The sequence below is a fragment of the Amblyomma maculatum genome, chromosome 6 (assembly GCF_055883805.1).
Source record: "Amblyomma maculatum isolate TAMU_Amacu chromosome 6, ASM5588380v1, whole genome shotgun sequence".
In the NCBI taxonomy this organism is placed as follows: Eukaryota; Metazoa; Arthropoda; class Arachnida; order Ixodida; family Ixodidae; genus Amblyomma; species Amblyomma maculatum.
Window position 1 is genome coordinate 134422205 of NC_139349.1, and position 12342 is coordinate 134434546.

Below are 12342 nucleotides of genomic sequence, written 5' to 3' on the forward strand. Positions count from 1 at the left end.
TAATTTTAAAGTTATAAGCCAAAATATTTGTTTTCATGACGTTAGTAGAAAGAGCGAGCTCATTCGCTACCCTGCCCTACCCCATGCATTCGTGGCATTCCGTCATTTCGTGCTGGAGTCGGAGTTGAGCGGCTGCAAGTTGGTGTGCTGCCGCTGCTGAGAATACATTGGAGGAAATGGGTGCCCAAGATGTAAGTACTACATTTAAGTTATTGTGTCTTAGCAAGCGTGGTTGTCGCTGAAGAGGCTACATTTAGGATCTGGTTTCTGCTTCAGATGTCCTAGGACCTTTAAATGACTTGTGTCGCAGTTAGCGTCTCATACCGGCATCTCCTAGACGCGGTGCGCAGGTCAAGTGTAATTGAATTTAAAACAAACGCCAAACAGTGTTTCTTGACTACTTGGACTGTGTTTATTGTAATACGCTCAAGTAAAGTGTTTTGACGTCGGAAAGTATGTCAGAACGAATAAGCACGCTGTTCTACTAAGCCTTGTGCGCTGTGTATCAAAATGGCGGTTTGTGCTCCCTTGAACTTTTGAGGGTAAGTTGTACTCTATATGTTGGTAATTGAATGATGTTAAGCCAGTTCTCCTTGATTTCGCTATAACATGGGCAAGTTTCCACCATTTTGTATCCGGCATGCTTGGCCCGCCTAAATATGCGGGGGCGTCTTTGTTCGTCTTAGGCTTAGGCCTAGCGACGCCGGTACAAACGCCGGAAAGGCGCACATTGTTCTGCCGGTGAAGCTCACATCACCCATTGGACGTGATACCCAGCCATATCAATGCGCACTTTTTTTTTTTTTGTACCTTTTGCGCTAAGCAAATCGTTCTTGAGTATTCTTTGTATGCACGTGAGCGAGTTAATGGAGTAAATATGTGTCTTTATCAGATGATTCCGAACTGTGCGACACAACCACGTCAGAAATGTTTTCATCCCGCTCTGGCCGCTGGTTGTGACGCTTTTGTTTGCGCACGCAGAACGAGAGTGAGCCTGAGCAGTTCCGGAAGCTGTTCATTGGCGGCCTGGACTACAAGACAACGGAGGAAAGCCTCAAGGGACACTTCGAACAATGGGGCGAAGTCGTGGACTGCGTCGTGATGCGCGATCCCAGCACGAAGAAAAGCCGCGGGTTCGGCTTCATCACCTTTCGACGCGCGCACATGGTCGACGACGCGCAGGCCGCGCGGCCGCATAAGGTATGTGCATGCTAAGTTACTTGCGGTCGATTGGAAGCGGTCCTGTTTTCTTGGTAGTACGTTTGTTTCAGGCATATAGTCGCTTTAGTTGTAGCATTCGTGCTGCCTTAGCAATTTGGATGTTATGGCATGATCGGAACTCATCACCCGGGTTCAGGTATTAAAGCCCGTTCACACTTGCGACTAGCAGCGGTCGCGCGACCGTTTTGGTCGAAAAGCGACAGTCGCAAATGGTCGCATCGGTCGAAAAGCGACTGCCGCGGGCCGGTCGGGCACTGCTCGAATTTCTAGTCGCGCGACTACTAGTCGCAAACCATTTTACCAATCAGCGAGGTCCCGGAGTACTCGATCGAGCACCTTCTCAATGCAATTAAAGAATACCCCTACCTTTTCAACAAACGGCATCCGGAATTCAAAGGCAGGGAGAAGGATATGGCCTGGGAGGAGATTGGAAAGATATTCGGACTATCCGGTAAGTACTATAAACTTTTGAGAAATGGGTTTTTCACGCAGGCGCAACATAATTTATATTGACACCGTCTATTCGTCGTCGGCGTTCTCGCCTGAAAAAGCTGAAGTGTCTGGCAAGCGGCTGCTACCGACGTTCGCTGTCATCGCCTTGCAGCTTTCCTACTCCCAACTCGTTTTTCGAGAAGGCGACAGTCGCAAGTGTGAACATAGCTCCTCTCCTCTGGTCGCGCGACCTCATCTAGTCGCAAGTGTGAATAGACCTTTAGGGGCATGGCACCACATTTTTTTCGTGGGGCCGTTTTGAGCTGTTCTCCGCGCCGAGTTCAGTTCGCATAGTCTTACCGTGAACAACATGCAGACTGAGGTGGTTCTGCCGTCTGCGTGCAGGTTGACGGCCGTGAGGTGGAACCCAAGCGGGCGGTCCCGCGTGAAGAGGCTGGTCGGCCAGAGGCGCAGGCTACAGTCAAGAAAGTGTTCGTTGGCGGACTTAAGGACGACGTTGACGAGTCTGACCTCCGTGACTACTTCTCCCAGTTTGGCAACATCCTGTCCGTCAACTTGGTCACCGAAAAGGACACCGGCCGCAAGCGTGGTTTTGCCTTCGTTGAGTACGACGACTACGACCCAGTTGATAAAATCGTCCGTGAGTATTTTATGCTTAGCGCTTCACTGCCCAGTTTCTGGTCTCGTTTCCGGTTCTCATCGAGTATTCGTGCGTTTTCACCTCGCAGTGAAGCGCCACCACATGCTGAAAGGAAAGAGGACTGAGGTGAAGAAAGCTCTGTCCAAGCAGGAGATGGAGAACCTCAAGAAGGACAAGCGGCCCGCGTTCAGGGGCGGTCGCGGAGGCCGTGGTGATGGCTGGGAAGGTGGCTACGGAGGTGGTGGCTATGGCGGCGGTGGTTACGGAGGCGGCGGCTATGGCTCCGGTGGTGGTGGCTACGGTGGCGGCGGCGGCGGTTACGGAGGTGGCGGATGGAACCAGGGCGGCGGAGGCGGCTACAGTGATGGCTTCAACCAGGGGGGATGGGGAGGAGGTGGCGGAGACTTCGGTTCCGGCTATGGAAACAGCTACGGTGGTGGACCAATGCGTGGAGGCCCCGGAGGCTACTCGCAGCGTGGCTCAGGCCCATACGGTGAGTTTGTCTGCTAGGTGACTGTCGTGCAGTTGGAGCTCTGCGGAAGCGGCTGACGGCGGGCGCGTTCGTTTTGCAGGCAACGGCAGTGCAGGGGGGGGCGGCTACCGGAGATAAATGGAGAGCATCAGCATGATTTTAACTGTGGAGGTAAGCGGGGCTGACGACCATGTTGTGTGGGCCTGGGAGTGACGCAATGTGTTTCCGAACCCGCAGGGCGGCAGGCAAAGCTTTGAGAGGGCAGAGAGAGCAGCCAGGGCTAGGCAGTGCAGCTTGGTCCAAGCTAGCTAGGCAGCAACCGGCTAGCCCAGGTCTGGAGCTGTGCAAGCAGCAGCTCAGGCAGTGCGTCCTCCAAGGAAGAGCCAGCCGCAGCACATCACATTGAACCCCGTCCTCATCACTTACGCGTCTATGTGTATACCATTTGTCTCTTCTCTTACATTACCAATTACCATTGTCTCTCCCCCATTGCGCTCTCTCTAGCCAGAGGAGAAGCCTCCTGTAGATGTTGTCTTGTGGTACTCGTCTGGGTCTCAATAAAGTCTAGTGTTGAAAAACACAGCATCTAGTGTACAGAGAGAGTCTTGTTTTTTGTCTCTGTCGTGAGCCGTAGTTTATCCCTATAAAAGGCAGGCAGCTAGGCACGGCTGCTGGAGTTGGCCAAGGACTGGAGCTCGCTTCTGTCTAGCTGGTAGACAGGCGTGGATAGCGTAGCTCGCTGAGGAAGTCAGCTGCAGGAAGGCCATTAGGTAAGCACAGGTTTCTTTCCTATTCCTAGGGGCTGCTGCATGTTCATGAAGGGGTCTTCTAACCCTTTCCGGTCGGTTCAGTGGCAGCCCACACAGCATTGGTTGCTTGTGCTATTTGGGGTATACAGGATGCATGAACAGTGGGGATGTGGGTACAGTTGTCCCACTGTGAAGTCCTTTGAACAGACTAGGCTGCTGCAGTTGTGGCTCGTGTTTCCCTGGTAGTACACATCACTGTTAGTCATTGAGGGATGTGCACAGAGTAGCTTGTGTCCTCTGGTTGTGCCTCCAAGCCTGAAAATGTGTTGGTGCTGGAAGTATTTGTCGCATTGTCAGTTGTATCCTTTTTTTTTCTTGCCCAGAACAGTCTTTGACCGGAAATGGTTAGCACCTTGGTGCACATTCAGGTAGCTGTCCTATCTGTGCTTCCATTAGGAACAGTGACTTATGTGGTGTTTGGATGGTTCGGAGAATTTTTCTTTTGTAGCCAAAAGGCATTGTCCTAGTATGGATGCTATCGCTATCAGCCCAATTGCCATTTCTGAGCCCGCTAACAATTTGCTTTGCTCTCAGACCTTCAAACAGGTTGGCCTTGATGCTCCAGGACACTGCAGCTTTTGGTGGTGAGAGCAGAAGGTACGTATTTTGCACTGGTGAAATTGGTTCTTCAGGTTTCACACTGTGCTGCTGTCAAAATAACTTTGCTGGTAAAACTAGGGTCTGCAGTATTGCTGCACAGGTGGTTTTAAACAGCAAGTAGTACTTTTGCAAGCTGGGCCAGGTTGCAGGCTCTGGAATAATGCCTTTGAAATGGTTACCAAAGCAGCTGAATTCTGATAATGTTCAGTGGAAGCAATACACAGTGCAATGGCCCATTGCTTGTAATTCTGCAAGTATAATCCTAGTACCACTTATTAACAGTGTATAACCCCCCCCCCCCCCCCCCCCCCCCGCTTCCCCCTTTTTTTTTTGTGCAGCTTCCCTGAAGTTTTCTTCCCACAGGAGCTGGAACCTCCTGTGCGACAGATCTGCCGCCATGTTGCCAGCATTCCAACGCTGCTGTAGCTGCACTAAGCGCAGCGAATAAATGGTCTGGTTGCCCCTGCGTATCTGAGTGCATCGATTTGCTTGCTCAGTACAGCCTTCATGGATCGCAAAGGGTTGTAGTGGCGCTCATTTAACACTAGTGCAGGTTCGTCCCACTGGAGGCGAAGGCAAAATTCTTGCCATGAGGAAATTCGGAACAGTGGAAATGCATTACAAGCCGCACAGAAGTAGACCCCCTGGGCTTTTCATTTTGATAAGACTCCTACTCTCGTTCCTATTAGCCGAGAGTCTGGCATCCGGGAATTGTCGGGGAAATTGAATGCACCGGGAAGAATCGGTGACGCCAAAAAATCCGCGAAGTCGCGGGATAATTGCACGATATATTCTGCGATGCATTTTTGTTGCTGGCGCATTTTATGCAGTTTTTTTTTTTCGTGCTGAACGCGCGGTCTGACGAAAGGTGAGGCTGCCACAATAGGATAAGTACGCACATGAGTGTGGCACTGATGAGACAAAATAAGCGGAAGCGCTGCGTGAGGGTAGTGAGCGCGCTAATCAATTACGGCGCGCTGCGCTTCGTGTGCGCGTATCGCACCTCATTCCGTGCTAATGCAGAGGTGAAACTCGTTGGAAGACTGACTTCCGTGTAGTAGTACGTGGCGTCAGCTCTGTACCGTGATCCGGGATGAAATTCGCGCTGTAATTCGAACCCGCGGTGTCATGCTATGATCGCGCAGCGTGGTTGATATACCCTGCATACCCGCTTGTGGCAGGCGTCTTCTGGTTTTTGTTACACGCCCGTTTCCTACGGCTTCTAAAGGCTCGTTGCGTGCACGGTTTCCGGCATCTGATCGCAAGGAAAAACTCCGCACGCACAAAGCTGTGCCGCTGTGCATCGAGAATAACACGAGTGCGGACGGAGACGTATATAAAGCGGTGACCACGGCGGCGACCGTAAAAAAAAAAAAAAAAAAAAAAAAAGCTTTGATCACGCCAGCCAATGCTAATCGCGTTAGAAGCCATAGCGCACATCGCGCATAAAGAAAACAGTTCTAAACCATTTTAAACCAAGCCGAAGATGGCGGCGATCATGCCGGCTGCAGCATGGAGCACGGCCGGTCTCAAGGGAGAGCGCTTCAGCGCGCGCTCTCCCCAGAGACCGGCCGTGCATGGAGGAAGTTTTTTTTTCTTCCATGGGCTGCAGCGCGCGCGGGGATTTCGAACAAAATTCATCTTTTCGGGGGCATTTCGTGGTTGCCGGGACGTTTTTAAAACCGATGTTATCGTATTTCCTTACCGAATTCAGCGTTAATAATTTGTGCAGGTCCTCGCAATGATTATCGTTCTGATTTTTTTTTTTTTAAATAGATTTTTGACTACGAGCGACCTTTACGGCTTCTATCTTTAAGAATTTTCTCTACTGCAAGTGTTCAACTAATCTTAATTTCCAGCTGATTGCGCATTTATGAACAATCTGAGAGTTTGCAACTTAGATGCTTTCCTTTAATGGCCGCGGGCGCCCGGTCTCAGCGCGCTCTCCCTCGAGATTGGCGGCACCGCCGTTTTTTGAAATTTCACAGCTGTTGGTATCAGAGTTCTGCTGAGGCTTGCATCAGTGCGCTTTTAATATTCAGAAAAATTGGGACGATTTTACCCGCCATTAACACTAAAAACAGCTTTTCACTATTGTAAATTGGAGAATATGATTAATAAAGAGCATTTTGTGGGAATTATATTATCCGCAGCTACATTTTTTGAGCCTCTTCATCACTGATCTCCACTACTTCACTCGTCAGAGAATTTGACCTGGAATAGTCGAGGAAAAACCTGAAAAGTCGGATTTTGGAAATAGTGGTTTGCTAGACACGCTGAGATCTCGCGCACTATCGCAGTCTTTGCAGCCCCCCTTGTATACATGAGCCCGACGCAAGCGGGTCGGGTAGGTGGGAGCCGGTTGTCTGGCTAAGCCAGCCCGACCCGTCCGAGTTTACATGAGCTCGTTTCTGTCGGGAAGAGATCGCTGCTACAGCAAGTGAACCAGGCGCAGACGGGAGAGGAGGAATGCACAGCCGAACAGCTCACGGTCCCGTCGCCGACCAGCAAGGAGGCAAGAGAGGAGGAGCTGGCCCGACGCGTCGCACAGCGGGTAGGGTCGAGCCAACCCACCCCCTGCAGTCGGGCTGGCGGGACCCGACCCGACGGTCGTCTAGCTCGACCCCCTAGCGTATACATGAGCCCGATCGGTTTTCAGCCCGACAGGCCCACCCGACCCGACTTTGCGGTGTCATATGTAAACCCCCTGATTGATGTGACCTGTTCGTAATATGCTATCGGTCCCCATCGGCAGTAATACCCGAGCAGGAGCGCGGCTTTGATTTCTGCTGAGTAAATGTGCGGTATTGGATACCGCTGGGTTGCTGCTTTCGACCCTGTCTTCGATGTTCAGTGCACTAGGTGTGTATGAGATCGCCGCTGACTTAGATGTGGAATCTAAAAAGTTCCCATTAGTTCCATTGCGAGACAGGTTGGTAGAGTTCACTCAGTAGAATACGAGAACAGCATCAAAAATTCATTTCGGCCAGTTAAAAGTTTCGTTCTCATTCACATCGCGATTCCAATTTTTTTTTCCCCGTGCAAATAGTGTTTTTCTCCACCATCGAAAATCTTGACAGAGGAAAGGAAAAAAAACTATCTGTCAACACTTTCACCCGTGGACTGAACTGCTCTGTAAGGGAGGTGGGATTGAAATTGGAAATAAAGAGGCGCAGTGGAGGGCTGCAGTAGCCACCCTAGCTGCGGAGTAAATACGACCACCAGACATCAAACAGCACACACAGCTAGCCACCTGCGGTCTGGTTCGAACCTGGGCACTACGACACAGTAGTAGGGCATCTTAACCACAGCGTCACCACGGCGGGGCCTGTGCGATGTCAGCTCACATTTTTTCTCTTTCCGCTTTCATTCCTGCCTTACGCACTTCAGATGTGCACAGGAAAATTTCCCGTAAACCAATTATTTCCTTAAAACCTAGAAGAAAACCAAACTGCGGATTACCTTGGCAACTCCACGGCTTTCGCTCGTATCACCAGAAATGCTTCAAATCCCATAAAATTTACTCGCTCACTCTTTTTGTGCAGAACGATATACCAGCAAGTTGCGCGTACATAGCATGCTCACGCCAGCCATTGCTGAAATTGCTTTTTTTTTGTGAAAAGCAAAATTATGTTGAGCACCTAACCCTTGCCTGCCTTCGTTATTTTTGGGTGTCATCAATGTAAAGTTGCATACCATGGCGCCGTGGTGGAAGTCTGTTTTGAGGTGGCCCGAAACTAGGTTACAGCAAAAAAAAAAAAAGAAAAGCAGTGGTTTAGCTGCAGTTAAACCTAGTGTGAAGCGATAGCTGCAGAGCGCCTCGCCGTGCAGCTGCTCAGGTGTTAAGTTACTTCCCATGTCAAATGACTTTTTACCTTGACCTATGACTTTGACCTTTGAAGGAAATATGTTATGGCTTAAGTTCCAGCTTGACCTCGAAGTTGTGTGAGGGTCATAGGAAGCACACGTGCCCCACTCCACACACTCCCCTTCTGTGTCCCTGGTCCTCTTCGAGAGTATGTAGCCTAGCTGATGGGGACACTATGTCCATGACAAGACGGGCATCGATTGATAGTCAAGTTGGCTGTGAATTGAAGATTCCATGCTGAATCTGACCACCCTGCAGATGTAGTGTACCATTTACTATTTGGGCTTAAGAAAACAATCTCGGAGTATTAAAGTTGTAACCTAGCCTGACCTAATTAAGTATAGGTGTCCACTCAAAAGTCGGGCATTGTCCTGTCCCCAAAAACTAACCCAAATAAACAAGGTGCAAAATTACAAAATGTTTGAAAAGGTGGTGTTACAGGGCCTCTCACATCTACTGCCAAGTCAAAGCTTGACCGTCCCTGTAATTCAAACCATCAACCTTGTAAAACCTGCTAACTCATGCCTAACACAACTTTTGCTTGTGTCGGACAGGTTTATACCATTAGTTCCCCTAATCTGTTTTCGTACTTCCCCATTAAACTTTTCGGAACACGAAAATTGTATTGCAAAGATGGCAGTGAGCGGAACTAAACTTCTGGCGCTTCATTTCATTGTGAGACGTCACAAACAAACCTACATGTGGCGATGAGTTTCCCATCTTTCATATCAAAGTTGCGGCACAACTACTCTTCGGAGAGCGTTCTGGGTGGTGTTACATCATTTCGCTTCCCATTTAGCATGCATCTGCAGTGCTAGTCAAATTGGAAGCTACTGCTGCAGCTGAGGCTCTAAGGGAGCACTTCAGGTGAGGGTCAAAGGAAGTACTATCTTTGCAAGACAAACAGAACCACCTTTGCAGGCTGCGAGGTTCAAAACTGGGTTTGGGCCCACTGCGGAGGAGGGGTGCGCAGCGGGGTTTACCACAAGGCCACCGCAGCGGTGGCCTTGTGGTAGAGCATCCGCCTCGCATTCGGGAGGTACCGGGTGCGATTCCTGGTGCCGCCGGTTACCCACCGGTTTTTCAATGGGTACAAGCTTTCCCCCGGCCTGGTGCTCGGCTCTTCTGGGGTGAAATGCTTGGAAAAAGGTGCCACGGCCAAATAGTTGCGCCGATGTGGCAGTGATTCATTCCACCATCGGACAATAATAAGTTCGCCTCGCGCGGCAAAAGCCCTTTATGTGGCCCTTTTTTTCTCGCAAAGTCAGACAGGCCGGAAATCCGGACTTGCCGTGGGACTGCAGTGATCTCTGAGAGGTGAACTTCATCAGTGACGGTGAACCTTTACGTCTTTCGACACGCTAGCTTAAAGCGTTTCGCACTTGAAACAAGGCTTCTGAGTTTTCGCGTGTGCAGGACACGACTCGTTTTCAGTTTTGAACCCCGTGAGACACGGTAACTCTAACCACCTTTGCAGGCTGAAGTGTTCGAAACTATTTTGCCCCAGAAGGAGCGCAGCGGGGTTTGCGGAGCCTCTTCCAAGCGCACACCCCTGTGAGAGCCGGGCGCCAGGCCGGGGGACGCTTGTACCCATTTTTACTGGTGATTGTCCGGCGGCAGGTTTCGAACGAACCACCTCCTGCAGCCGAGACGGACGCCCTAACCACTAGCAGCTGTTGGAGGAGGTGTGGAGAGGGCACCATCAGAGCAACAGATCATGCTACAGGTCACATGGTGGTGCATATCAAAGGAGGCATAAATAAGTTGTTCAGAGCAAGCGTCGGGAGCGTGTGTCACAGTAGCACATCGCATAAGCAAGCTTTCGCATTCATAGATGAAAGGAGTCACAAGCATAGTGGAAGAATACTGCTGTCCCTTTTAGGCACAGTTGTGACTAAAAATGTTAGAACAATGATGTCACCGGACTGGCGAAAACTGCGGCCGACACGGCGTCATTCCTTGCAAAAACGCCCGACATTTTTGTTATTGCTGTGTTCGTAACTGCAGAGCCGAGATTTATTTGTTACTCTGGAAACGTGTCACTTTTTACTTTTTTTATTAACTTTTTTTACTCGCAACTATACCGCTTGCACATGGCTCCTTTCTCGTTATCAAGACCTTTTCCTTGAATCAGGTGACCGGTGCGCATGTCACCTATACATTGTTTCACAAGGTGTTCACAGCACTACGAAAGATAAGGGTCTGAGCCAATCAGTGCTGCACACTAGGTGATTGCGCTCATAGATCTTCAATATAACAAACACAGATATTAAGAATTGGCTATACTGAACTTTTCCTAAATATTTTCAGCAAACACTTGTAACTTTTGCTCTATATATCGACACGATGCCCTCTTGGATCGCATTTGGACAGCTTTGACACAGCACACAGTGGTGCGGTAGTTATTCTCACAAAGGTTCGCTTATCTTGCATTCGCCAAAAGTGACACAAAAGATACTGCAACATGGAGGGTTGTTAACCTGATGGTCAGCTTGAGTTTACGCCTCTCAAACCAGTGTACGGTACCCCAGAAGCAGCTGCGTCAGGGAAGTGGTGAAAACTATGATGCTTAACAGTGATAGCTTTCACTCTGACTGCATTTTTCTACACCACATTCTACACTGCCATGCTCTGACAAGTGCTTGGCTCCTGTTGTCGGGCTAGTGGTGGTGTGTGGAGAGGCCAGCATACCTGGAGTTCGTTTTCTTGCCCGGTCTGGCGCACAAGGCAACCAATGACTCTATTGGGTGGGGGCAGGTAAACATTAGATAAGCAGTCATGTGATAGTCCCTTATGGTAGCTGTGGTGCATGACACAGGCAGGACAAAATGCTTTGCACGAATCGTGACCCTAGTTAGGCCGATTTTATAATGACCGTTTTTGACTATAAGTAGCGGAAGCTGTCTACCCCATCAAGTTTCTGATGTGAGTGCCGTAACCACAACACATTTTTAGGCCCGTAGATAATGCTGGCATGTATGCACTAAATTTCACGGACTCTCGTTTTTTCCTGAATAAAAAGTGCTGCACTTGTCAGAGGCACCTGGGTCGGGCCACTTTACTGGCACTTGTCAGCCTTTTATATCACACCTCAGCGTACACTCAAAGCCACATTTAAAGTTAACGTTGACTAATTATTAAAGTAGGCAGAAGGAGGAAAACATATACTAGTCACTGCTTTACATAACTCCTAACATTATTCACATCAAACGAAATCGTCATCCATTTTAGCTGGCTACCATATACATGTTAAGTAAGCATACCATTTTAGCTGGCTACCATATACATGTTAAGTAAGCATACAAGTGTTGAGTACACTGGGCTGAATTTGAAGACGCACAACTGTGAGAACAATATTATGATGAGCTAAGGCAATGAAGGTGTGTTGGAAGGCTCATTTGAAAATGAGATAGATTAGTGCAGGTAACTATGCCATCAAGCAGTGAGCCCCACTTTTTCATATAACTTGAAAGCAAAGTTTTCCATCTTAATGTTTGTGCAATGATAGGAAGTCAACATAGTATAACAAATAAAATGATAAATGAGAGTATTTGCTCAGAGTAACAAGGTCTGGAGAGCTGTTGGGTGCTTTCTTCATGACACATTTTGATATGAGTGTGACGAAAGGATGAACTTGGCATCTTTAATTAAGACATATTCTAGACTTAATTACAGCTTACTGAAGTGTTTTGATTTCGTATTATCAAGGCAATAATAGAGCACTAGCAGAAAAAAATCATTTAAGGAGTTAAGACATGAAAATTATGCTGTGTGTTCTGCCTTTAAGATGTTGCACAAAACATAGACTACCACATAGATTAAGCAAAATAGCGATAAAAATGTCTTGATTGAATATTTTCCGCTCGTGCAGTTTGGTTCCAACTAAACAGCGGCTGTTTTTGTATTTTTGTGAAGTACAGAAAAGCTACAGTATGGTGGCTCCATCTTTCCTTTTAATTTGCAGCAACCCTTACACAACAAGAGCTGCAATGGTAAAGAAAAAAAAAAAATATTATATGCAGTGAATAGTATATGGCAGTTTTCCTCACGACTCATGTGGCTGAAACTATGCAAGGACAAATTTTTTAAGTTACAAGTTATTCAGGTGGTTTAGGTGAATCACATGTCATGCCTGATGTACAATATTGTCTTGCATACTTTTACTCCCTTAAATGTTTAGTGCATCTATGAGAAATAACTTGGCAAGACTTTTTTTTACAAGTGTTGCTGCTTCAGATATCATAAAGAGATTGCAAGTAAGCTGGAAACCAATTATCCC

At 48.4% G+C, this 12342-nt stretch overlaps 1 protein-coding gene across 3 annotated transcripts; it reads left to right on the forward strand.

Moving 5' to 3' along the window:
• The first annotated feature begins 35 nt into the window (after window positions 1–35).
• On the forward strand, window positions 36–4665 carry LOC146186803 (heterogeneous nuclear ribonucleoprotein 87F-like). 3 transcript variants are annotated; one of them, XR_014708168.1, is made up of 7 exons: window positions 36–191; window positions 982–1200; window positions 2059–2314; window positions 2403–2807; window positions 2887–2957; window positions 4130–4192; window positions 4534–4665. XR_014708168.1 is itself a non-coding variant. In XM_084607426.1 (6 exons), exons 1-5 carry the CDS (start codon window positions 177–179, stop codon window positions 4150–4152), a joined length of 918 nt encoding a protein of 305 aa, XP_084463552.1. In that variant the 5' UTR covers window positions 36–176; the 3' UTR covers window positions 4153–4192; window positions 4534–4665. The 3 variants fall into 3 exon arrangements, 2 of the variants coding, with proteins under 2 accessions (XP_084463552.1, XP_084463551.1); XM_084607426.1 differs by lacking the exon at window positions 2887–2957; XM_084607425.1 differs by lacking the exons at window positions 4130–4192; window positions 4534–4665 and adding an exon at window positions 3024–3380.
• Window positions 4666–12342: the final 7677 nt, after the last annotated feature.